Consider the following 26,685-nt stretch of genomic DNA (forward strand, 5'->3'; position numbering starts at 1 on the left):
CTTCTCCTGCCAGAGGGCTCGTGTCACCCTCTCAGCCAGACCACCAGCTTCTTGCAGACAAGGACACTGGCTTCAACCGCTCTGTCCGCCCTGCCTAGCTTTGCGCACCACTGGCCCTAGGTTCAGCTGCTAACTGATGAACGACTTCACAAACGATTTCCCACAAAAGAGGGCCACACGTGTGACCCAGAGTAGTCATCGAGGTTTCTCTGCTGCTCACCCTTCACCATCTGGTTCCCATTTGGCTGATGTTTCGCTCCCCAGAGAAAGCTCCAGCATCCCCAGCGTGTGCCTGGGGAAGATGAGGCTGTCAGAGAACAGACATAACCAGCCTCATGTCAAATGGTCCAGCTTCACTGGACATACTCTGAAAGGTCAGGGAGGCCACAACCTTCCTGACGTGTCATACTCCAAGACGCCTGAAGTCTAAGGTGCTAGTAACACCCCAAGTGGTCACAGCTCTCACATTTCTGGGCTGCAGCACAGATCAGCTGCCCCCTTCACCCCACTCCAGCATCACAGGCTGTGTGTGCCAGAAGCAAAGCACCCCGTTGCATCACCACGCAGGAGGGACCGCAGGCAGCTCTCTCCTCCTACCCCGCCTCTCTACGTGGCAGGGTCGTGGAAAGGAGGAGCAGGGGGCATGACACAGTCAAGCTCTCCCTGGGTGGGAGGGCCACACACTAACCCACAGACCCTCCTGCAATGCTCCCAGAACCCTCCTATGCCCAACCCTACAAGGCACTGCGGAGAACTCACAGCCACAACTCACAACCACTGAACACACGCTCCTCTGGCAGAACAGGAAGAGGCTAATAAGCCACACCTGCTCCTAGTGGCACAGGTGCAAGGCACTCAGGCAGTAGCCAATTACTATGTCACCCTCCCCACCCCCAGGACCCTTGGGCACAGGGCCTTCCCAGTCTTAGCTCCCCAGTTTGAGAGATTGGTTACCTCTACAAACAGAGAAGCAGGCATTTAGGCACTCATACAGCACAAGGCCAGGGGCTAGGTATAGCAGCATGCTACACTATAGTAGAAAAGCAAGATGCAGGGTGGAAGGAGAGAGAAAGAGAGGGAGGTTTGAGTCCAGCCCTGCTACTTTCTAGCTTTATGATCTTAGGCAAGTTAACTCTTTACTGTCCTCATCTGCAAAACAGAATCGGCATATCTGTCTTCCAAAGTTGAAGAAAGATTGAGTTCAGATATGCAGACCACACAGCACTGTGCCTGGAACACAGCAAGTTTCAATAAATGTCTTTCTCTCCTTCCTGCATCCAAACCACGCATCCTGAGCGCTTCAATTCTTCAACAGATATTTCCTGAGAGCCTGCTATGTGTCCGGCTGTGAGGATGCAACAGAGCATACTACTGACAAGGTCCCCGCCTTCCATCCTTGTCTTCTCATCCAGATTGCTGACTCCTGGGGCTGGAGGGAAGCAGGCAGCATCTCAGGTCTGTTCCTTACCATGTGCAGGCCTGTTCACTCACCCATTAGGTTATTTTTCAAATGACTGAGTTATAACCACCATTTGGGTTACTAAGCAAGGTAGTATAAGGGGACACAAATCACAGGTTCTCAAGAAACTTAGAGTCTAGTAGGCAAAAAAGGCCAAGCAAATAAATAGCTGTGTAACAAAGAAGGTGACAGGTGCTGTAAGAGGGGGATAGATCAATGGCTAAGAGCGATCAGACGGGGGGCGGCCTCTCGTCTTGCCCAGACAGACGCATCCTAGGGCTGAGTCGGCTGACTTTTCAAAAGAGAAGAGAAAAAGGAACACTCGCGGGTGGGGCACCAGTCCTGGCACAGGAAACAGGCAGGACCTATTTAAAACAACTAGAGGCAGGTTAAAGCCTTTTCTGGCAAGTCCCAAAACTCGTGGAGCTGACCAGACAACCAGATAGAACCAATACTGTCAAAATCCTACAGATTTTTAGAAAACCATTGAGCTGTTGCTGGGATGATAAAAGAATCTTGCCATTCTAAGGGAAGGTTCGGGCTCAGAGGAAGGAGGGGTTGCTGAGAGAGGAGGAGGGGGTTGGGGAGAAAAGGGAACGCCCTACAAATATAGATCAGGGTTAGGAAGAAAAACCAGACGGCCAAGGACATTTATGCATTGTAGTTGCTTTACTACCTAATTAATTCAGTAATTTCAAAAACAATTTTATTTATGTTCCATTTACCACATCAAAGGTGAAAAAAAATCCTACTGATGCTAAAATAATACCTCAAGGCATCTATTTTTAATCAGTTAAAAAAAAAAAAAAGCGAGGGGTGGAGGAAGAGTTTAAAAAAAAAAAAAAACAACTCGCCCTGTTTTCTATACAATCTCTCCTGGGCAGACCACCAACCCTCAGAGAGAGAGAGAGAGAGAGAGAGAGAGAGAACACAGCCAAGCCCTCTCTGAGAGGCTTCCTGGCTGCTGAAAACCAAGCTTGTCAAAAAAAAAAAAAAAAAAAAAACCCACAAATCCATAATGGCCCGAGGCTCCTCTCCAATCTATTTTCTGCTCAGCTGGTTTTAAATGAAGTTATTATGAGTCATTAAAACACCCGCAAGCCAGTGGAAGTCAGCCAATTACAATTTTAAATTTAGCCTGTTCTCTGCCCCATTCTCTTGTTTTCTTCCTTTGCCCACAGAATGCTGCTGCTGTTATTTTTTCCCTCCCTTCCTTTACCCAAAGTGAAAGAGACAGTTATGAAAATGCATAGTATTGCACAGAGCACAGAATCATTCATATGAAACTCAAATTATTAAATTAAAAAAATACAAACTTCTGCCCCCTCTCAAGTCAACCCAAGTCTTGCCTCAGCCCACTGGATTCCTCAGAAACTCCAGTCTAAGCCCTAAAGGTCATGGGGCTATTTTTAAAATGAAAAGGTTCTTCCGTGGGGTCTTGTTGAGAAATGTTCACATCCATCACACAAAATCAACATTTTCATGGCTGAATCCAAAAGGTAGAAACACACCACCACCATCTGCGAATTAATAACAAACAATGAAGTTGAAATTCAAAGGTAAAGCAGGCTTTGCAATCAAGCATGAATGTCGGTGGAAGTCACTTGATATGATGAGCTCATTTAGTTTTTAAATCTTCAAGGTAATGGTCTGTGCGGGCCCATTACAGCAAAGGAACAAATTTGAGTATTTCATGTAAATGCTTCTTCTCAATCTCTTTTTTCCCATGCTTGCACACACAAACACACACATGCACACATGGTGTTCTGATGAGGACTCTGTCCCCATTTCTAGGAATATCACTGCAGCTTTTCCATACCCTCCAACAAGTGAGTCCCTCTACCCAGAGGACTGTCTAATCCTGCAATCTTCACCAACCTCAGTTAATGGATGAGTCTGCAAGCTCCACAGAACAGATGCCCAGATGTCTGCAAACACCTTCTATCACTTCCAGGCCCCCTCTCCCTCATGGTTACACACACACACATACACACATATAGACCAGTCCTCTGCCCCACCATACTTGCAGTTCTACTGCCCCAAGAAGGCAGCAGAGCCCCAGCCACAGACCTAGGCAGCTGAACACCTGGGAGAGGAGTGGATGCCATACCATTTCATTAACAGTCACCGAGAGTCAGTGTGGAGGCCAGGATGCTACCAACAGTGGCTGCCTACCTGGTGGCTCTGGGTGAGCTGGAACTCAGGGTCCATCCCTACCAAGCAGCCTCACTGAGAAGAGCGTGTGAAATACCATGATGTTTCCAGGCAGGCCCACTGCGACCTGCAGCCATTTACCGAAGGCAGGAGGATTTGGCCTGACCTCTGTGGAACATAAACCTGAGGCCTGTGAGCACAGATGTCCCGGGCTCTGAAGGTCCCCAGAGCTGGGCAGATGTCACCCTCCTATCTTCAGCCCTGAGCCACCCCACTCAGTAGTTCCAAGTGGCACCCCTCACAGCAACCTGTCAAGTGGCTCACCGAGACCTGTTCTCCCGAAAGCCAGTAAGGCTGAAGCTTCAGGCCTCTCCCTGGCACTGACCCCTTCCCTGAGAGGGGCTCTAACACTTGGTATTTATAATCCTTTTCTGAGGGACAGCACCCAAAACTGAGTACTCTTCAGGCCCCACCAAACCCAGATCTGCCCTAGTAGTACAAATACTTTTATAACAGGATATTCATTTATTCGACAAATACTATCAGTGCATAACACTCCTATGTGCCAGGCACTTTGCCAGGGCATGAGTACATGAGGGCGGCTGCTGAGTCCTGCACTCAGGTGCACAGTACAGGCCCAGGCGAGCACAGTACCAGCAAAGTCCAATAAGGGCCTTGCAGAGTCTAACCCTGCTCAACTACTTGCCCATCCTCAACACAACTGGGGTTTGCTGGGAACATCCAGGGACCTAGGAAAAGCAGGGGCCAAGCCAGAGAAGCCCCACTCTGGCCCCTGAGAGGCAAGGGACAAGAGCACATGAGGTTCTAGTTGCTGGGAGCATTCTAGGGACACCGGCTCAAGAGTCCTCCCCTCCGGGGAGACCTCTGGGCCAGAGTGACATTTTGTTTTCCATTCCAACCACTGCCCAGCTTCCAAGCTAAAAACACTTTGAGGCGGTGGGTTAGGACAGGGAGACAGGGAGGCAGGGAGAGACAGAGACAAAGACAGAGACAGAGAAAAGACCAACCAAGACAGATGGAGACAAAGACAGATGAAGACATAAGAAGGAAGACAGAAAATACACAGGAGTGTCAAGAAAAGGCCGAGGCTGACACAGACACAAAGGACAGGGACAAAGAGATGAAGTGAGATGAAAGCAGACTGGGAAGAAATAGAAGAGAAGAGCTGAAAAATAAATACCTGCCACCACAGAGACCTGGACAAGAGCACTGAAAGTAAGAGCCACAGTAGCGTGATGGATGCCTAAAGCAGGGTGGGGCCCCTTGGGCACAGCCTGGATACAGAGACCCAGGCCCACCCTGGTTAGAGGGCTGGGAAATGGGGCCAAGGGCAAGAGAAAGCAAGGCCAGGCCTCCTAAGAACCCTTCCGGCAGAGTGTGTGTCTGCGAAGCCAAGAGAAGACGAAAAGACCCTGGAAATCAGAAATGGCATTGCCACTATCAGGTTGATCCCATGTAAATATCCCTCCCCAATAACCCCTTATCTATCCATCCTCAGACAATAACAAGGGCCAGCCCAGAATGTAGGAAGGATGGAAGGAGCAAAGGAGAGGAAAGGGAGACTAGGAGAATCAATGGCAGACAGGCAGATGTCCCAGCACCCATCCCTCTAGGGCACCATTCATTTCCTAATACGACCGTCATCCTCTAGCTGTGCAAAATCATGTGGTGGCATGAGAGAGGGTATGTGTGGAAGAAACCACCCTATGCTGAGATAGAAAAATCATCGAGAGAGGGAGAAGGAAGAAGGTTATTACATAATTTCCACTTTCTTCCCTCCACCCTCAAAGTAATGTTCTATCTGACAGGCTCCTCTCTGAGGGGGGAAAAATGACAAATCCAATCCAAAATTCAACAGCCTGTGTTCTGTTCAGAGAGCACACAGTGTACTGTACAGCCCATAAAACTCCAAACAGCCTCCAGACACTGCCGCAATCGTCCTCCATCAAAACACTTTGTCTTGCATACAAAAATAAGATACAGCGCTGAACAGAATACAAAATCAGCCCATTACAGTACAGGGAGACTGCTACTTAGCAACGAGGGGGCTCTAAAGCCTCGATGCTCTACAGGAAGCAAAATCTGTCGAGCCTGTTGGGCAAATGATAAACATTAGCAGTATTAAAAAACACAAAAGCCATGTAAATGGATAGACATAATGTGGAAACGAATTTATAGAATAAATTGGGATGGGGGATTTGCGTGGTGGGAGGAGAGGCTGGGATCCAGAGGGGTAGATGGAACAAGCTTCCCCAACCCCTGCTAAGGCACCATATGGAGACAGAGACATGTGTATTTGGGGGCAGGGACATGTGAACCCCCTCTTCACACAGGGGCTGTAGGTGAAGGGGTGGGAGAGAACTGGTGAAAACACTGTTTAAAACCATGACCTGCAATGAACTTTCCCAACTTTCTCGGTTCAGCTGGCCTGACTAGGGCCGGGGGACCCAGGCACATAACCGCAGCACTCAGGTGGCAGTTATGTGGGGGATTTATCTGCCCTGGGGCCAGCATCGCACCCAGCACCGTCACGGAACCTGATACTTGCTGTAAACACAATCCCCGGCCAAAAAACAAAAACCAAAAAACACAAAAACAACCCAGACAACAAAACCAAAAACACCCCATCTGGGCTGGAAAATCAGTATATTTCATCAGGTAAAGGGGAAAAATACTCTGGCTGTGAATCAGCAGCAGGGTTTCGGATCCCAGCCAAAACAGGAGCTAAAAAGCAAAACCATATTCTTCTGGTCTCAGTGTAGGCTCTTGAGGCAGAAAGCGAGAAGGGGCGGGGGTGGGGGTGGGGGGGACTGAGGACGGGTGGGGGGGTGGAGAGTAAAAGGGGAGAGGCAAGAAATGTATTTTTCATCAGCTAGTGTATAATTTATAAACAGCATTAAACAGTTTTTGTTTTCTTTTTCCTCTCTCCCGTGTATGGGCTTGGACGGTAGTCAAGCCTGCATTAATTTCTGCTTTGGGTACAGTGTGTTCTTGGAGGCGCATCTGCAAGCGATCATAAACTCTCTGGAATGCTGGCAGAACATCCAGACCTGCCGGCAGGCCAGTGACGACACCACTCTGGGAAAAAGTTCGGGAAGCAAGCCAAGTTCAGAGTAGGGAGAGAGAGAGAGAAAGAGAAGTGTGTTCAAGAGCAAGCGGGGGGAAAGTGGCTCCCTTCACCCTTTCCTCTCTCTGCATCCGCATCACCCATGCGGACCGAAGGGAGGGCAGCCCAGCCTCTGAGCCAGCCCCATCTGATCTTCTCCACTTCCTTGACCCAAAAACCAAAGGTTCCCCCCACATCAGGAATGTGGAGGGAGTCGAGGAATATGAACAAAGTTTCTTCCTGGTCATCTCCAGGGCTTGCCCTGGTGGTAGGAAGCTAACCACAAGGGAAAGCTGGTATTGACTGGAGAGTGGGCAGAGGGTGCATGGATTGGCCTGGACAGCCCCCAGTCTCTTGCTTTGAGCAGATACCTAATCTGAGAGGAGAGAGGTGAATGGGAGGAGAGAGACAAGGTGATGGGGAGCCATCTTTGGACTCAAAGGCAGCTCTCCAGTCATCAGCATGGGGACCACCTCACTCCATCTCCTCCCAGTCACAGGGAATTTTCCAGCTACCTCTCTTCCCCCACCTTCTCTATCTTTGAGAAGAAGAAACTGAAACCCACAGCTCAGTGCTCCAAAAAAGAATAAATAAATAAAACAGAACAAGGACAACCCACAGATCTTTGCCATCTTGTAATGCTTTTTTTCTTCCATCCAACCACGACAGAGGAAAGTCTAAGAGATCCAATCTTGCGGACACCTCCAGCCCTTTTCCCTGCCAGAAGGGTGACCCCAGGTCCCAGGTGATAAGCCCCAGCCACTCTATGCTGCTGATGAAATCAGAAAATCTATCAACGAAAGCCCTCATTCTTTCCCCATGGCTCTGACTCTGGGGAAGAGCCTTGTCTCAGGGACGCTCCTCAATAGCCAGGGCTTAGAGTGCCCGACAAGGGCAAGAGAGGAGTGGAAGGATGGGGCCTCCCACCTGGCAGAATGAGGCCACATGGCCCTAACCAGCACAGAAGGCACAGGCCTCTCAACACTCCAGCTACACCCCAACATAGATGACCAGTCTTCATGTTCTCCAAGGGGCTTTATTCACCCTATATTCTAGCCTAGTATATATAAAAAAGCCCAACAGTCCCTTCTATTCCAGACACAAAAATGTGTCAACTTCTTACTCAATCCTTCAGTGGCTCTCCAGTGCTTCAGGGAGAATGCAGATCATTTTGCTACTCCTTCCATAGATGTATCTCATCCATCTCCTCTAAACCCTGCACTCTGCTCTCTCCCTGCAGGCTCAGTCTACACTCGCAGGTTACACCACCCACCTCCACAGGTGGCTTGGGCTTCCCCTCACCGAGTCCTTTCAAAATGCTGTTCTGTTACCCTCTGGCACAAAACACCCTCCTACTCCGACTTTCTCCTAGATTTCTTAGCACTTTGCACATATTACCATCTTGTATGATGACTGTATAGTCATACTCATCTCCCACTCTAGACTTAAGCTCCTTGAGGGCAGGGATGCTGTAGAAGTCTTCACTGTTAAGTGCACAGAGCCTGACACACAATTCGTGCTTATTAAATATCCTCTGGTTCCAAAAATGAATGACACTCCCAGAATAGAAGCAGGCCACATGAATACTCAAACCCTAATCGTATGCAGCCGAGTCAAAAATAGGGACAAGCAGTTCTAGGCATGCTCACTTATAAGCCACCAGGACGTTAAGCCAAGCTGTGGGAAATCTACCTAATGGGAAACCTTACACTGGCCCATCTCAGAACCAACTTGAGTCACTGCATGTGTCTGTGGTCTCTGCATGGACATCTCAGAGCTAGGAATCACTTCTCATGTTACAACAAGGAGTGGCAAAGAGACAGTGGATCCATAGATGCTTCAAGGCCAGATCCCCACAACGGGTAAGGTAGCAGAGGGTGAGGAGGGACACAGTCTTCCTGGGACACAGGAAGGGGAGGGGCCACAGTCCTACACCCAAGCTTCACCCTCCACCAGGGCCAGCTTTGCAAAGCCTTGGAGGCCATCTCTCTTCCCACCCCAAGCCTCTTTCCCCAATACACAAACCCTTCTGACCCCCAAAACCACCTCTGAGAATGCAGGGCCTGGCCAGATCATCTCATTAGTTAATGAGTTCAGTTACTGATGGTTAAACTTATTGTGATCATCAGGTATAGCTCATAAACACTTGATTAGTTCACACATTCAAATTGAAATTAAAACTTCAATTAAACTGAAATTCACTACTATCATTTAGGGTCTTTAAAACAAACCCTAAAAACAGAAAGTAAGGGAGAGAGAAAAAGGGAAGGCACTGTGTCTCAGAAGGGCCTCCTACAGGGCAAACTTCTAATTAAACAAATTGTCAATTTCAACACAATGAAAACTGATTTAGGAGTGTAATGTTAGTATTCTAGTCACTGAAAATAAGAACTGCATTGTCGATCTCCTATAGGCTGATTTCGTGTGATAGGGAAATGAAGAGGAGAGGAGGACGACAGGAAGAGAAAGGAGGAAAAACTGTGAAGGAAGAACAAGCCGGAGCGCTGTCTCCCTTTCAGAAATGACATCTCTGCGGAATTCAATGCGGCCTATTCTCAAGCATCAGAGAAACTATTTTCTTGCCTCCTCCTTCACCCCACCCCAACCAGATTAGAAAAAAAAAAATTAATCGTGTATGATGACAAACTTGGCTCAGCACTCACTGTACATACTGTACCCACAAGTCTGGCTCCCAGCCAGGCCTGGCCTGGAGCCAGAACTACAATAACAAACACAGGCAATGCTAGCCAAGAGGGGGTGGGGCAGCACGCAGAGCTAGCCAGGAAGTGAGCGCCGTTCAGCTCCGCTGAGCAGAAGAAAACAGCAGGAATGTGCCAGTGCAAGGGTGGCAACATTTAAGGGGGCAACCACGACCCCTACCCAGATCCTGGACTCGTTTCTCCACAGCCTGCCCCTTTTTAAAAAAAAAAAAATAGTGCCACCCCCTGCCCCTCCACCCCCCACCTAGGATTCTGGAGCAACTACTGTTCTTCCAGGCTGTGGGCTGCTTCAACCCTTGGTCACCTTCTGTAGAATGGGTCTACTCTACAGACCTGGTGCACCCATTCTCACTGTCCGCTTTCTTCATGGAGCCTTCGAACTAGAGCAGCAGGAAAACCTCACATCATCTAATTCAATGTCTCCTCTAAAACATCACCTAGTTCTGTGTTCAGGCATCTGGGAGTAGGCATCAGAACATGTAAACCACCACTGGAATCTGTAAGAAGACCCAGCGGCACCAGCCCAGGCCTCTGACCCCAACTCCCCAACAAAGCCAGGTCACTGCAGAGGCCCCCAGGGCCTGTTTAACAGGGGCCAAAAAATTCAGGAAATAGAGTAGCCTCTAGCCTCACTAAGCCCTTTGTGCTATTTTATTTTGAAGACCTCTCAGCACGGGGGGTGAGGAGTATGCCGGACAACAGAAAGAAAAAAAGAATAGAAATATCAGAATGTAGGCTGGGAGCTATCTGCAAGGGTGAATTAAAACACGACTATGACTCATCACACCTGTCTAATCATCAAATCATCCTTTCCAAGGGCACTGGCAAGTGACTAGCAGAGGGACAAATCACTGGACACAATCGGCCTTCAGTGCCCAGTAAGACAGGCATGGAAAGGAAAAACTAGGAAAACAGGATCCAACTCCCAAAGCCTCTGGAGCAGCCACATGAGATCAGGGGATCTGGAAGCAGCATCTTAGGTGGGACCAAAGTCAGCTTCCCCAGGCAACTGCCAGCTCCGCAGGGCAGTTGCTCAAAGTCGTGCTCTTGTCTGAACTGGGGATACCGGGCCTACCTGACATGAGTATGCAAGCAGCCCTTTCCTCTCTGCAGCTGCTCCCACCAGCCCACCAATACCGCTGATGTGTGATTCACAGCAGAGACACTGGCTAACTCACACTGGGTCACACTGCCTGGAAGAGGGATACAATATGAGCCAGGGGCTCCTGGCTGCCCCCTCCAGTGAGTCCTTGGGACATAAACAGTCCCTACCATAGGAGGGACTTGTCCGGAGAGCAGAGTTTCCCTGTTCATCGGCCTCCCAGGCTGCATCATTCACTCAAAAATACTTGCTGGCACCAATAATGTGCCAGGCAGTGTGCTGGATATAATGCAGACAGGATCTGGCCCCATTACATGTTAGGCATGGTGGTATGTATTCAAGGTGAGCCTCACAGCTTCTCTGAGATAGCGTTAAATATTTTCATTTTACAGATGAGGATACTGAGGCTGTAAGAGCTTATGGTTCTTGCCCCAGATCACATCAGCAGTAGGTAGGTGTCCAGATTTCTTCCACCATGTAACCCCGCCTCCCAAGTAAGGGAGATAAGGCAAGTCCATAAATAACTGTAACACAGAAGAAAAACTGCACCCAAAAATAGCTTCAAATGAAGAAATACGGGCACAGAGAAGGCACGATTGCTTCTGGCTGGAGGTGGGGAACAGCTGGGAACGGCATCATGGAAGGGACCTTGGAAGATCTGGGAAGATGGGAGATGGGTTATTCCAAGTAGACAGAATGGGGCAAACAAAGCCACAGAGCTCAGAAAGCAACAAGCCCATGAAGCAAACCAAGAAGATGAGTCTGGCTAGAGCACTGGACTCAAGGAAAGGGCAATAAGAAAGGATGCTTACTGGGGCTGAAGGGGCAAAGAGGCTTTACCAATAGACTAGAAGTGCGCTGCCCTAAAAGTGCCCAGCGCCACACAAGGGTCTAGGGCAGGACATGCCACACTTTGCAGTAAGGCAGTGGTGAACTAAAGCAGAAAAAAATCAAGACCAAGAAAGCAAGGGAAGGGTAACCAACCTGGTAGGCAGACAGGTCATGAAACTCGCCACACCCTGAACCTTAAGTAGCGTACAAAGCTGAAGAGAAGCTCAAAGATACAAGGTGTAAGTCACTAAAACAGAAGAAAAAGTATACGTGAGTGCCAAGCAGATCCGGACGCGGGAATGCCTGGAAGTTAGGGCTCTGGGCCGAGGTGAGACAAGTGGGCAGGAGAAGGATGATTGAGGGGAGCCAGGGGCCGGGTAGGGAGGGCCCACAGGAAGGAGACACAGAATGCACGAAGACATGGGGACAGTAGATGCGCCGAGATAGATAGCTGCCAGCTGCCTGCTGTGGACAAATCCCTGCGCCTGGAAGAGGGAAGAATGGGAAGTGAGAAAGAGTTAGGACACTTCAGGAAGGGCCATGAGGGCCAGGGGGAGAGGCCACATCCAACACAATGCAGAACCACATGGGCCCTGCAGCAAGGCAGTGGTGAGCTGAAGCAGAAAAAGCAACCAAAGAGCACTTCCACAACTGTACACATGATGGGCTCAGGGGAAAGAGAGTACAAGCGGCCAGGCAGGCAGGGAACCAGTTGATGGGGACACGCCTCCGGGGCAACAAGCTCAGAAACAAGGATGAGGGAGGAAGGTGCAAGCAGAAACCATTAACATTTATTAAATGCCAACTGTATGCCAGCGGCTTACTACAGATGCCTTCAACATATATTCTGTCACCTAATCCTCCAAAAAATTATATGTTAACAACACCAGCACTTGACAGATGCAGAAACTGAGGTTCACAAGATGAATGTAGCTAAGTTCACACAGCACATATCACAAACAGGATTTGAACCTTTGTCTGCCCAATCCCGAAGCCCATTTCACAAATGCCAAACTGCTTGGAAGGCCAGTTTCTGGAGCCAATATGGGGAAAGGAGAGGCAGGCCTTAGCCTACATGAGGAGAAGACAAGACCAAATGAAACAACAGCCCTCTCTTCTCCCCTAAAAAATGACTCCAAGGTTGGAAGGCAAGGGAATAAAAGGGAAGAGAATATGCGCCTGGCAAAGAAGAACTGAGGCCTCCACAACTAAAGTCAGGTGACCTAGGCCTCAAAGCCACCGCATCAGACCTGCTAGATCCTTCCCTCCACCAAGAACACCCAGGCCTGCCAAATGTCAGGTGCTTCTCCCCATTCCAGGCCTCGTGAAGCAGAGCAGCTTTGCCCAAACATGAGCAAAATTACCAGCAGCCACCCAGTCGACCTCACTAGAATTGGATAAAATTAACTTGCAAAAGACAGCAGGCTATAACTAGCTTTGTGTTCCAACCTTTCTGTATCTATTTAATTAAAGGCTCCTGTATAATGTGAACCCAATAGTCAGATTCATTAGACAGCGAGAACTTAATTCCACAACTGTTTCGCTAATGAAACTGCAGTCTACTTTGGAAGGTAGATCACACGGGGCACTGGTTACCAGTGATGCCTAGGAAACCCAGGAGAGCTTGAAGGTGGGTTCATCCAGGTAGCCCCACCATCAGGATGGATCTTCTGTGTCATGAGCCTGAAGGGAGGGTCCAGGGAACAAGATAGACCAGGGCCCCAGCTGGCAGTGGGGACATGCAGGCTGCAGCAGGCTCTCACTAGGGGGGAAGGCAGGCAGGAGATAGTTGCCTGTATCTGAACGGGTCACTAAGGCGACCTTGCCTACCTGAATGAGCCAGTAAGTGCATTCTCAGCCGCAAACTATCCAGGAACCGCTTCCCGCAGAGCTCGCACCCGTACGTCTTCATCCCACTGTGCAGCTTCCTGTAAGGGAAAGGAAAAGAGAGGTTGCTGCTGCTCTGGCTGGACAGGAGGCACAGCCATCCACCACCTGGCTTGGCAGCCACCCCTCCGGCAGGTGACAGGCGGAAGGGAGCAGGAGGGCACCGATGGAAACCCATCCCTGGTTCCTCAGACAGCGTAAATCATGCCCTCTGCCCAGGGACTGCTGCCAGTGAAGCACCCATTCCTGGTCTTGTCCATGGGCTTTACCACTGGCACATGGACCAAGAAAAAAAATCAGATCCATTTCCAGAGGGAGAAAGGATGAAACACCCAGGACAGTCAGACAGACATAATGCTCACTGTCAAACTAGCACAGACCTCATAGGAGGCCCGCAGCCTCTGCTCACCTCTGCAGCACTGCCTTCCCCGGGTGATGACTGTGAACAAGCCCATTAGACCCAGGAGGGCTATACCTGTATCTTTTCTCTCTCCTACCTCCAACTTCCACTACAGTGACTGACATAAAGGAGGCTCTGAACAAGCCTATGAATAAATTAATGCCCTTATAGACACAAGATACTTCTTTCTCTGGCATCCAGATGTTCTTAGGACTGCAGTGACCTGCCCCAACATGCACAGCTTTCCCTAAGGCTCGGCTTTAGAAGTGTCTTCCCTCTGTCTTGCCCCAGCAGAAAGCAGAGTTTCAAGAAACTGGATAACATCATTCTATAAATGTAGGGTGGTTGTAGTCATCTGTGGCTCTTCATACACATTCTCTCATTTTGCCATCACTATGATTCTGTGAGGTGGACTGGTCCCATGTCATCACCCCTGGGAAGACCGAGGTCTCAGTAACAACCAGTCACAGGCCCAAACTGCAGCAGTGCTCCCATCCCAACTCCCAACCCGGGGCCTCTCCCACCAGACCCCTGGCTCAGTCACGAGCCAGCACGGGAGATGGTAAGATGCAGGGAACCGGGTGCGCCAACAGGGAGCCGAGCACTGGGGAGAGGCTCCAAGCTGCCGCCCACCCACACTCCTGTTGTCAGGCCCATACATGCTATCGTCAGATCCAGGATCCGGCCTCCACCTCCGCCCCAGTCTCTGCACCATCCCCGCAACTTCCCCAGGGGCCTTGGCCCTCAGGACAGGGCAGATGTGGCAGCCAGAAGCAGGATCTGTGGGCGGTGGAGCAGGCAGAAGAGAAAACAAGGCCCTCTATCTCCATCGAAATGTTGACGTGTTAAGACCGTAGTAAAAGGCTGGAGAGTTGGTACTGACAACAGATAAAACTGCAGGTGGGCAGAAGGAGTATCACACACTCAAGCTGGCAGCATCTAGATGGTAGCAAAACCGAGCCACCCACTGCCACCACCTTCCAAGTCCCAGAATGACAAGCCAGCAGTGTGTCAAGACCATGTGGTGGACCCAGGTGAGCCTCTTTAGCGCCACAGTCAATGGGCTCCCGCAGCATGGGGACCAGCATACGGTATCCACTGTGGGCAGCCTTCTGATAGGGATCACACAAAGTTCTCTCCGCAGAGCTCTTTCTCAATCACATTGTTTTGTTTGCATGCTTTCCCTTTCCCTACTTGCCAAAGACAAATGATTTCTCAATCACAAACACATACACACACACACCCTTATCTATGACACTGTAGGGGTACCACCCCCTCCATGTTCTCTTGCTCCTTGCCACGCTGATCCACCCAAATTGGGAAATATTAACAGTACAGAACATTTTAACTGAACATTCTTAACTCTAAATAGATTTCACAATGCCGGGCACTGGGACATGTCCTAATAGCATTTTGGACAAGTATCTTTTAAACCACGTACCTAGGTATGTGAGTGCATGCAAACACACACAATGGTGGAGTATTCCTGTCACTTGCCCGGGCATGAAAGATACTTGCTTTTCTAAGAGATGTTCTATAGAGTGGTAAAGGCTCTATTCACAAAGGGTTCAGCAGGTGAACGCGCACACAGTCATGGTAAAATCTGGTGGATGGTAACATAAGGGTTTCAGTTTATTTTCATCCTTTTCTTCACCAGGGGTTTGTTAGCTCCTGGGGTGCTCACTTCTCAGGGGTGGCTGTCAAGAGGAACAGGAGGACGAATACCCATTTGTATTTATTTTCCAAAAGGACACTAAAGTGACCAGTCTTCAGATTTAGGAGCCACCACCAGACTAAACTCCCCTCTGGGGCTCCCATCTCTTCTCCCTGAGGGTTCCAGATCAAATCCCTCACCATGATAAACACTCTCGGTTTGGGTAACACCATTGCCTTTTCTTTAGCTGTGAATGGATTTGCCCGGCAATTGGTGGAAGTGGCTTATCTTGGCCAACTGAATCGGCTTGGTGTGAAAGATGACAGGCACTTGCCCTTTTACTACAGAGGTGGCAGAGTACAGAGAAGAATGCCCAGCCAGCAGCCAGAAGATCTGCATCCTCCCACCTGACTCGGCCATTAACATTGGACAAGTCATGCTATCACAATCTCTCTGCATTGGATCACCTATAAAGTGATGTAGATCACATCAAATATTTTGAATAGAGACAAAATTTTATCATTCCAAAGTCTTACCCATATTCTTTTACCTAGCCTACAAGGTGCTCCTCTAAGGGGCACTATTATTCTCCCTGAGCCACGTCCCACTTGTTACGGTGCACTGTGATGTCCTCTGACACTGAGGCAGCCAGGCTAGGGTCGCCCAAGCAAACCTCTAGACCCAATCCCAGCAATCTGGTCATTTAAAATCTATTCCAAGTGGCCTGAGTTTCCTCCTTCACTCACTTGCTATTTGTCTTTCAGTGAAAGAAACTTCCAGAAGTTACCACCAGCCTGTCCTTGGAATGACTCTGTTGTCATGCATTTCCCTGCCTTCAGAGACCCGGGTGTCCTATCCTGTCTAATCCTCAGGGTAAGGTGACTGCCCTGCAACTGACCCACTAACTCAGTGCCCCATACAGGTTACCAGAGATTAATATGGTGTCCATGTGATTCCACATGAAGTACAAGGGCAAAGGTCTTTCCTCACTGGCAGAGAGACCTGGGCAAAGCACACAAAGTTCATTAGAGAAAAAGGGAACAACCTCACAGGCCCAGGAGTTCAACAGAGCCCAGCACTGGTTTGCTCATATCTTTAATTCTTGTTCATATACCAAAGGAAGAATGTGGAAAAGTGAAGGCTTCTCCTAATTCAAAGAAAATAATGGTGGAGAATTTCAGTGCATTTGAGGGACCTGGCTACCAGCAGACTCTCCATGGCAGTCTGCAGAACAGCCAATGTGGAAATAGAATTCCAACTGGTTCCTGGAGCAAAAGTGCAAATTCGTGTGAACTCACAGTCTATTCCCTCTTTAGACCACAACCTCCCACCACTACCATCACCACATTATGCAACTGCAAAGCATTTAGATCAAAATGGAAATTCTATCCACCTCCTTCTTCCTTACCACATACTCACATCTTCCCAATCTAGTCCTGTCTTTTCATGAGGTTTAATTGCACGTGGCCATCTGAGATTATCAGCCTCCACTGTGACAGGAAAGGAAGACATCTGGGGACATGTTTGCACCTTTCTGCACACTGCCTTAGTTGGTGGTAGAGTTTTCACACTCTCTTCGCTGAGAAGAAGCTACCTTGCCGAACACCATTTTGAAAGTAACCCAGTTCTAGTACAGCCCACGCATCTCCGTCCTATACTCAGTGGAGATTCCATTGCCCCATATGCTTCAAGTCCTCACTCTCCATTCCTGGGGAACAGACTCAAGTTCTCCCCAACTCTTAGTGGCTCATTAGGTAAACTCACCTTGCACGTAACAGATTTTCACTTATGTCCAAAAAGACAAAGAACACATTAACCTCTAACAAGTTTCTATTTTCTCAAGAAAGCTGAATCATTATGAGAAATTCAAGCTAAACAAATGTGAACCTTTTAACAAGCAACTGAAGAGAAGAATTCATTCCTTCTCACTGGGTTTCAACTACACAACTCTCACTAGTCAAACGAAGCTAGCAAGATACAAGCTCATCATTTGAACCATTTCTGTGCCACTGTGAGTCTGAAAACTCATAAAGATTTCATCTGGTTTAGAGTACAAACTCCATAATGGCAGAGATCATGCCTATATTTCCTTTCCTCATGAGGCCTCATTCAAAAGGGATTGATCAAGGATGTTGGAGAAATCCCTCTCTGTAAAGTGGCATCTGTGGCATTCCTTTGCTCATCCTAACAATATTTCAAGTACAACAGCTTCATAGGCGGCCTCCAATTCAAAACTGGACCCTGTCCTGTGGCTCCTAAAGTCCATACAAGGAAGGCTAATGGCTACTGCATAGAAGCATGAAGCCATTAGACCAACCTGTCATCTTCAGGATAAACCTTGATCAACCTAGCCTACCTAGAACAGCAACAGCAGCATAAATGGCAGCGAGGAGAGACCCAAGCCATACTCCATCCTCCCTACTTTCAGCTTCCAGAGAGAGCTGACCACAACAGTTGACCCCCAAGGAGGCATTCACCATGTCTACTCTCTGCAGGGTAAGCTCGGCCCACTTCTGTCCTATGCAGCCAGGGACCAAGGGGAGAAGGCTATGAGAGGAGCTCACTGCACTACCAGATGTCAAAGGGAAAAGCCCAGCAGCACTGCCTAGCTGAAAGAGAGAGGTTCATGTCCCAGCACTGCCAATGTCACATTGCTTCCCAGGTTCCTGAGCCCAGGGGCAAATGCTCAAGTTGGAGCAGACCAACAGGCAGGGAAGGTTTAGAGAAAGAAACCTCAGTTTCAGTAATCCAAGGGTTGAAATTGTCTGACCTGTGAGTTTTGCTGGAAAGACCAGCATAGGGAACTAGGACCTGTAATTGGGAAAAGTGAATGGGAGGGCTCCACAGCTGGACTACCCACTGCTCTCTCCCATCTTTGAATGAGGAAAAATAAAGTGGGAAATCCATCCTGTAAGGGTATTTATAAGATGATGTTGTCCTTGTTTTCAGCCTAACTGATCCATCCTCTGAACCAACACTCAGACCACATCAATGCAGTATATAAGGTCCTTCCAAACTCACCCTATTGTAGGTATGAAGCCACTCCACACGCAAAAGTCACCCCAGTGCTTTGGATTTTTGCTTTCTGGTTCTATGACCATCAATTTGTGCAAAAGTCACCCCGATGCTTTGGGCTTTTTGATCCTATGACCACCCCTTTCTGATCCCGTGACCATAAATTTGACCTTCTCAGAGCTTCAGAGGGGTACTCAGAATAGATAGGAAGCAGATGGGAGATTCTGTAAGATCCAAGCCATGACCTAACTGATTCTCTCTTCTCCAAAATGTCTGCCATCCCCATGAGAACAAATACTCTCCAGGATCATCTACTTACCCAGCCACCATGCAAATTTCCTGGTCCTCTCGAGCAGGACCTGGGCAGTTGGTGCTGACATGCAGACTTGGACCCCACGTGGGGACAGTATAAGGTAGGTCCCCTTATGGAGCTCTGCCAGTGCTCTCAGCCTCAAAAGCAACCGACTCCTAAGCTCAGTGATAAGAGAACCTCGCCCTAGCCTCATTCACCTTTCCAAGTAGACACATAATTGAGTAAAGGGAAAGCTTAAGTACTTTAATAATACGCTCACTCTTCCTCCTTAGACCTTTTAGTCAAAAACACACTTTCAATGTCCATTTACCTTTAATTCAAATGACAAAGGAAAGGTGAAATAGTCAATGCCATTCTGTGCTCTAATTTTAAGAGGAAGGGATGAATGAAAAGTTATGAGGCTATCAGTATTTCCTCCCCAGAGCAACTTCCAGGGACACTGCAGAGTGTTTCCATATTCAGTCCATTCTCCTGTACTTTCTTTTTAAAAAAATTCTTTTTAATAGAGACGAGGTCTTGCTATGTTGCCTGGGCTAGTCTTGAACTCCTGGGCTCAAGTGATCCTCCCATCTCAGCCTCCCAAAGTGCTGAGATTACAGGCATGAGCCACTATGCCCAGCCTAATTCTCCTGTACTTTCCATGTGTCTTTTTGTGGGAAAGGAATACTCTAAACAGAATCTGTTCTACTAGCAGCCTCCACCCTAAGCCAGACTATGTTATTCATAGGGCATCAGGATACTCTGGGGAACGTTCCCTTCCTTCTAAGGGTGACATCATGTCTTCCCAAGAAATGTCTCTTCGTGCCACCAAAAGTGGCACATTCCAGGCTAAGTAGGCCATTAGTCACACCCAGTGTCATTCTCCTTACATATTTTGTAGGAATATTAAGTTCAAGATACAAGACTAAACCATTTATAAGTTCCTTAAGACTATACACTCTGTGGGGGCAAGCACTAGGTCTTTATCTCTGTCTTTTATGGCCTCAGCACAGATTTAGGCAGCCGGAACAGATATATGAGAAGCTATTGCTGGTGAAGCAATTTCCAACCACCCGAAGACAAAGGGACACCTGACTACTAAAATCTAGCCCTGGGACTGCCCGGAACCAGAGAGGAGGCCTGGTATCCCAGGGGAGAAAAAGCAGCAATCATTCTAATGTTGGCTGGGGAATGGGTCACTTTCATTTTCTTAAGGCATAAGAGAAATTACCCTTTTGCCCACTTTTTTTAAATGTTGAGATTAGATAGTCATTTGACAAGCTGTGAATGCTTAGCGGGTATTACCACAAATTATCCTTCTAGCAATAGAGTTCGTTGCTCCCTGACTAGTCAATATTAATAAACATTACCGAATGCTTTTACAACACAATTTATTTTTTAATACAGCTCTTTATGTATGCCATAAAGTAAATATACCAATAAAAGTCAAGGATTTCAAACAACAGATTAAGAAAAACAACCAAGAACTAACTGAGTGCTAGTTAACACCTTCCATGCTGCAGGTTTTGGGAGCACACAGCAGGTGCCTCTCTGCTGGGGATCCAGACCAGGAGAGTTATGGAAGACAGTGGCCATTTGGTTGTTCTGGAGCCATTTAAAGGGAGGGGGAGAAAAATACCAAACCAGCTGTGTTTTCTTAAGAATCACCTTTAAAAAAGTGGTATATTGACCATGTATATATGTGTACATATATATACATTGGACTGAGTGCAGGGGACCCAGCTTTCACTCCAGCTGTGCAGATGTCCATTAAATAACCTTGGCCAAACCACTTAGTTTCTCTAGATTTTACTTGACACCTCTGCAGCAATGCAAAGGTGGAGTTAGATGGCTTCTTCGGCTCTTTCCAATCAGGTTTACAAAACTGAAAGGCTGTGGGGCTGACATGGGTCTGTGCTGGCTGGATTAGATCTCCTGCACAAGGGTCCATATCAGATTCGTCCTCTCAGTCTTCCTTGCTGACCTCAGAACATAGCAGGTGCTCATTTTTGTTGAATGAATGAGCAAACAAACAAGAAAGGGAAACGGAAGAGAAAAATGTAGAGGTGGAAAAAACTCACCCTGTGTACACACATATGCAGACACGCACACATGCACACATGCACGCACACACACACACACACACCAGTCAAAGAACAGTTTCCCCTACTGTCCAAAAGAGAAGCTCTCTATGGGATTCTTAGAAAGAAAGCCATGCAGCCGGGCGCAGTGGCTCACGCCTGTAATCCTAACACTTTGGGAGGCCGTGACCGGCGGATAACAAGGTCAGGAGATCGAGACCATCCTGGCTAACATGGTGAAACTCCACCTCTACTAAAAATCCAAAAAAATAGCCAGGCATAGTAGCAGATGCCTGTAGTCCCAGCTACTCAGGAGGCTGAGGCAGGAGAATCACTTGAACCCACAAGGCGGAGGTTGCAGTGAGCCGAGATGGCGCCACTGCACTCCAGCCTAGGTGACAGACGAGACTCCATCTCAAAAAAAAGAAAGAAAGAAAGTCATGCATCCTATGCATCCTGCCTTGGCCTGGATGAAGGCCAATCTGGAGCTGACTGAAGAGTGGAGGGAACTGTCCTGAGCCTTGAAAATATGAGGAAGGACAACGGCATTCCCTGGGGCCATGACCACACCACGTACAGCACTTTCAGATAAGGCTGCCTGCCAGTGCTAAAATACAATGTCAGAAATGACAAAGGGGCACACTAATCTCCCTGCAGCAACTGCTCAAGGAGGGATCTTCATGGCGGCGGAGCACCAGGAGGCCTGGGCTTCTGGCTGTTACGTAACCGGTCCTTTGTTTTAAAATACTGAGTTCTCCTAAGTCATTTATTTGAAATATCTCTATCAACAAATTTCACCAAGAACAAAAGTTTTTCATTTGTTCTCTGGGCTATAGGATGATCTTATCGCACACAATCTCATACAGTCTCTTTCAGCAAGGTCTTAGCGTGCTTATCTGTGAAGTTCCTGGTAGCCAAATATGATTGAAATGTTCTATTTATGCTCACTGGATTAAGGAGATGTTGCAAAACTGCACAAAAACCTGGCAGATGTAAGCAAGGTATTACAGCCAGGGCAGTTAAGATCCAGGGGGAAGAGATCAATACACACTTTTGTAGTTTCCTTTCTTTTTCTTTTTCTTTTTCTTTTAAGAGACCAGAAAAGTTATGCTTTTAGAAAAGGAAAAGGAAAAAATAGTAAAATGCCTTAAAGATTTATAGCTTCTCTGAGCTTTTTCCAAACCCAAAACAGGGCACCATGATGCATACTTGATGATGTCAGCCCAAGGGAAACAAAAATAAATCCAAAATATTCTCTCCAGATCCTAAAAGGCCCTATAAGGGAATTAAACTATGATTATGGATGAACAGGGTTTTTGTTCTCCCTCTCCCGTACAAGGCTTTCAACCAGCACAAATAACCAATTCCTGGGAAAACAGTTCTCAAATAGCTACAGACTTTTCCTTTATCTCCTTGTTTTGCCTGGATACATGTGGAGGAAGGGTTGTCTCCTGGTTATCTGGGATCATTTTTATATGTTTCCACTCTAGCCAGGAAGCCACAATGCTACCTTCAGATCCCATGGACCAGCCATGGAAACTCAAGAGATTTTTGAGAATAACTGAGGTTTATTAAAGGCCTGAGAAGAAATTTCCTCTGGAATTAAACCATTCTGAAAACCTTTTTAATGTATATGGCCTCATTCTTTCTGCTTTGGTACACTGAAAATTAAATTACTTTTCTATGAGGATTCTGAGCTGGAAAGCTATCACTCTAAACATCAATTATGAACACAAGATAAGAGATTGAACGGATTACCTGTACGGGCACCAAATCACATTGTAAACATTATCGTCATTTTAATGAAGAAAAAAGGCAAAAGCCAAATAGATATTAGCTTCTTTACTGGTTCTTTCTTCTTTTCTTCTAGAAAAATGCAAAAAAGAATACCTAGTCAACCGAGGCTTTTTTTGTTTTGTTTTTGTTTTTAAGATGGAATCTCACTCTGTCACCCAGGCTGGAGTGCAGTGGCACGATCTTGGCTCACTGCAACCTCTGCCTCCCAGGTTCAGGCGATTCTCATGCCTCAGCCTCCGGAGTAGCTGAGACTACAGGCGAGCGCCACCATGCCCAGCTAATTTTTTTTTAATTTTTAGTAGAGAGGGGGTTTCACCTCATTGGCCAGGCTGTCTGCAACTCCTGACCTCAAGCGATCCACCCACCTCAGCCTCCCAAAGTGCTGGAATTACAGGCATGAGCCACCATGCCTAGCCCCAACTGAGGTTTTAATAATAAAGAAGGTGATGTATTTATAGATCATGTCTGACTTTGAAAGGGCTTCCTGAGTATCATCTCAACCACCTTGTGGCTAACATGGAAAGTACAGAGCCCATTTTGTGGATGGGGAAAGTGAGGCCACATGACTTACTTGCCCATATAAACAGGCAGACATGGCCAGACTTCTCACCTCAGGGTCTGCCTTCATATTCCTACCTAAGCCAGAGTCCTTCCCTGAAACGGGCAGGAAAACCAGCAGCTAAAACGGAGTCACCGAGAACATTCCCGGGCTCTTCGCAATCTAATTGAATAGAAACAAAAACAGAGAGGCCTCTAAGAAAAAAAGTAAATTGAATGATGGCACCCAGAGTCCGCTGACAGGCTGTGAGTTTCACAGGGACTTTATAACCTCCTACAGGGAAGGCATGCCGACTCATGCCCCACTGCTACTCACCCTGTATCTGTTAAGCGCCTACTGTTTGCTGGACTTCAGTAAAGTCAGGCTGCTCCTGAATCACAGCCCATCTAGGTAGGTTGTCCATCAACACAATTTTGCATCATTGCATTTTGTTGATCTCCTCTATAACATTTAACACAATTTTCAGTTATATATTTTTTTATTAGTATTCTTTATCTCTACTAGACTGTAAGTTACATTAAGGCAGAAACCATCCACTAGAACCTCAGAGTATGCCAGTGTGTGCTGTACAGAGTAGGCATTCAGTATACTTTTCTAAATAGCTTTGTTGCGATATTTTCCACATACCATAAAATTTAGCCTTGTCAAGTACGCCATTCACTGGTTTGTAGCATATTCATAGAACTGTGCGACCATCATCACTATCAAATTCCAGAATATTTTCATCACCCTGAAAAGGAACCTTGTACCCAGGAGCAGTCACTCTCCATTCCCCTCTGCCCCCAGCCTTTGGCAACCACAAATGTACTATCTTGCTCTACAGATTTGCCTATTTTGAACATTTCATATAAATGGTATCATACAATATGCACCCTTTGGGGTCTGGCTTCTCTCACACAGCATGTTTTCAGGCTTCATTCCTATGATAGCTTGTATCAGTACTTCGTTCCTCTGTAGGGATATACCACATTTTGTTTATCATTCATCGGTTGATGGACATTTGGTGGTTTTGATCTTTTGGCTATTACGAATAATGCTGCTATGAACATTTGTGTACAAGTTTTATGTGTGGACATATGTTTTCACTTCTCTTGGGTATATACCTAGGAGCAGAATTGCCAGCTCATATGGTAACTCTATGTTCAACCTTTCAAGGAACTGCCAGACTGTTTTCCAAAGCAGCTATACCATTTTACATTCCCATCAGCAATGTATGAGGTTTCCAATTTCTCAATACATTTTTGGACTAAGTGAATAAATGAATAAAGATTCCTCCTGCTGTAAAAGCCCCCGAAAAAGGGGATACAGTTCTGAGGCTTCTTTAGTAAACTAGCATCTTCATCTGCAGACATGACATGCTACACTCATGTTTAACAGAAACCCCAAAGAATGCTATTTATATGTAGTTCCTTTTAGAGAATCAAGTGAGAAATGAAGAAAAGGAAAGAAAAACACCAGACAGCTCAAAGTGGGCACTGCTTTCACGTATGTGATATCAACTCCTACCCTCCAGCCCATGTCTAAACTCAATAATTTAATAACGCACATTCCTTGAACAGATTTACTTGAAAATATAAAAGGGATCCTAGCTCAACTGAAGTCAGCTTTGATTTGGTCAACAGTGAGGGAAACATGATTTGACAGCCCTCCTGTCTCTGGTAGAAAGCTTGAAAATATACTTAATAATAATAATTAAAACAAAAATGCATGAACAAAAATATCCCAGGCAAGCTCCAGGAGTGCGACCCACGGTGCTGGAACCTGTTGAGAAGACAGCCAAGGGTGAGAGCCTCTCTTCTTGGGCTTGTTAGAGTGGGCAGGGTGTCCCAGAGCAGGCTGCGGCAAGCAGCTCTGTTAAGGGTTCCCCAAACTTCTTTTTCTCCCCCTTTTCTTTTTTGTAAAAGAAGTCAGCTGTATTCCTTTCTGCACAGACTCCTTGCAAAGAACAAACAAACAAAGGCTGGGACAGAGCAAGGCCCTTTGCAAGCTGCAGGTAATTAAAACGGCCTGTAAATGCCCCAGCAGAAAGCACTTCAAAGAGACAGTAATTCCAGCAATGGCCAGTCAAGGCTGTATGGTGTAAAAATTATGAGTTTTCCCAACAGGGAGCTTTGTGTGAAAAGGACAGGGGTTGGTGGCAAAAGGAGGGTGAGCCACAAAGACAAGGTTTACAATTGGTGTCCATGCCCAGTGTGCGTGGGAGTGTGTGTGTGTGTGTGTGTGTGTGTATGTGTTTGCGTCTGGCAAACACAGGCCAGAGAAAGGGGATTGTGTGCATGTTTGTGAGAGCACACATTTATCAATGCTGAGACGGTCCAAGCGTGTGGGCATGGAGATAAAAGGAAAAATAAAATAAAAGCAACAAATACGAATCCTCTTCCCTGCTGGGCCTCATTTTCATGGGGAAAAGTACCAGGCAGCTTGCGTGCTCCTCTTGCTCCTTACATGCAAGGCTGCCGAGCACACAGGAAATGCATAACACCCTTGACTCCAGGCCCAAAGAGCACCGAGGCCAAGCAGCGGCTCTCTAGAAACGTCCACACTTTCAGTCTCACAGCACGACACAATACCCAACAACGTACTGCATGCTATGTAATCTGGAAACAGAGAATGAAGAGATAGACTCTTAACCTTGACTCTGACTGCATTTGCTAAGTCACCTGTGCTACCGCCTGGGTGCCCTGTGCTTAGATGATGCAGCGATGGTCCATGGCCTGGAGGAGAAGACAGGCTGGAGCCTCAATGCACAAGGACGTTGGCCCCAATATTACAATACACTGACACACATCAGTGATCACCTGACCACAACATCACACATCTGGGACGGAGGGAGGACCTGTCACTACTGTATTTTTTCTACGTTTTTGTGTGATCTCCCTGCAGGAATCTGATACTTTCAAAAGGACATTTCACTAGGCAAGAGGGTCAGTACCATTCCTAGAAGCCTTCCCCAGTTGCTCCCCTCTGTCCCCTCTCAAAGCTGACCCCCTTTTCCCCCCAGCCTCTGTATTTTAAGTGTGTTTCTGTCGGAGCAGATGTACTCACTAGGGTGCATCTGCTTGTTTCTCTGTCTCTCCGGCTGGATGGGCAGCCACATGAAGACAGGGCTTCGCCTCATTCATCTTGTATTCTCAAGCCTTGCAAGGGGCACAGCACTAGTGGATGGATGAGGGGTGGATGCATCTTGGCTGTACAGTGGGTTATAAATCAATTGGGATTTGGATGGAGTAGAGCATATTGCTTAGAGCCGGGTACCCACTGCTCCTCACCCTCATCAGCCAGCACACGTTCATCCTGTGCACAGGAGCCTCAGAACCTGGGAGGGTAGGTAGGAGCAAGCCCACACTTGCCAAGGCGGCAGAGAAACCAACGCTGGCCAGGGGCTTTATTTCCCCATCAACAAAATCCTGTTCTGCCTCCCTCACAGCCCCACTCACTAACTCCTCCCTGACATTGCTGGTTTTAAGCCCACACATAAAAATGTCCTTTACTATTTTTATTTAATGAGCTTTCATTTTTCCTCCCCGTTTTTGTAAATGAGAAAGGAAAGCCCACCTCCTAATGGGGATGGGGGGAGGAAGCAGAGTGGAATCTTTTTTAAACGGGC

General features: G+C 47.4%; 1 protein-coding gene across 5 annotated transcripts in view; it reads right to left on the bottom strand.

Moving 5' to 3' along the window:
• ZBTB16 (zinc finger and BTB domain containing 16) overlaps nt 1-26,685 on the bottom strand; it is a 196,644-nt gene that overhangs the window by 86,186 nt on the left and 83,773 nt on the right. For all 5 annotated transcript variants that reach the window (XR_004177344.1, XM_003910731.5, XM_017948969.3 and 2 more), the window contains exon 3: nt 13,224-13,321. Coding sequence is in view for 4 of the 5 variants with exons in the window: in XM_003910731.5 (XP_003910780.1) it covers nt 13,224-13,321 (98 nt within the window). In the remaining variant the exon portion in view is untranslated. The remainder of the gene's footprint in view (nt 1-13,223; nt 13,322-26,685) is intronic.

The sequence above is a fragment of the Papio anubis genome, chromosome 12, assembly GCF_008728515.1.
Source record: "Papio anubis isolate 15944 chromosome 12, Panubis1.0, whole genome shotgun sequence".
In the NCBI taxonomy this organism is placed as follows: domain Eukaryota; kingdom Metazoa; phylum Chordata; class Mammalia; order Primates; family Cercopithecidae; genus Papio; species Papio anubis.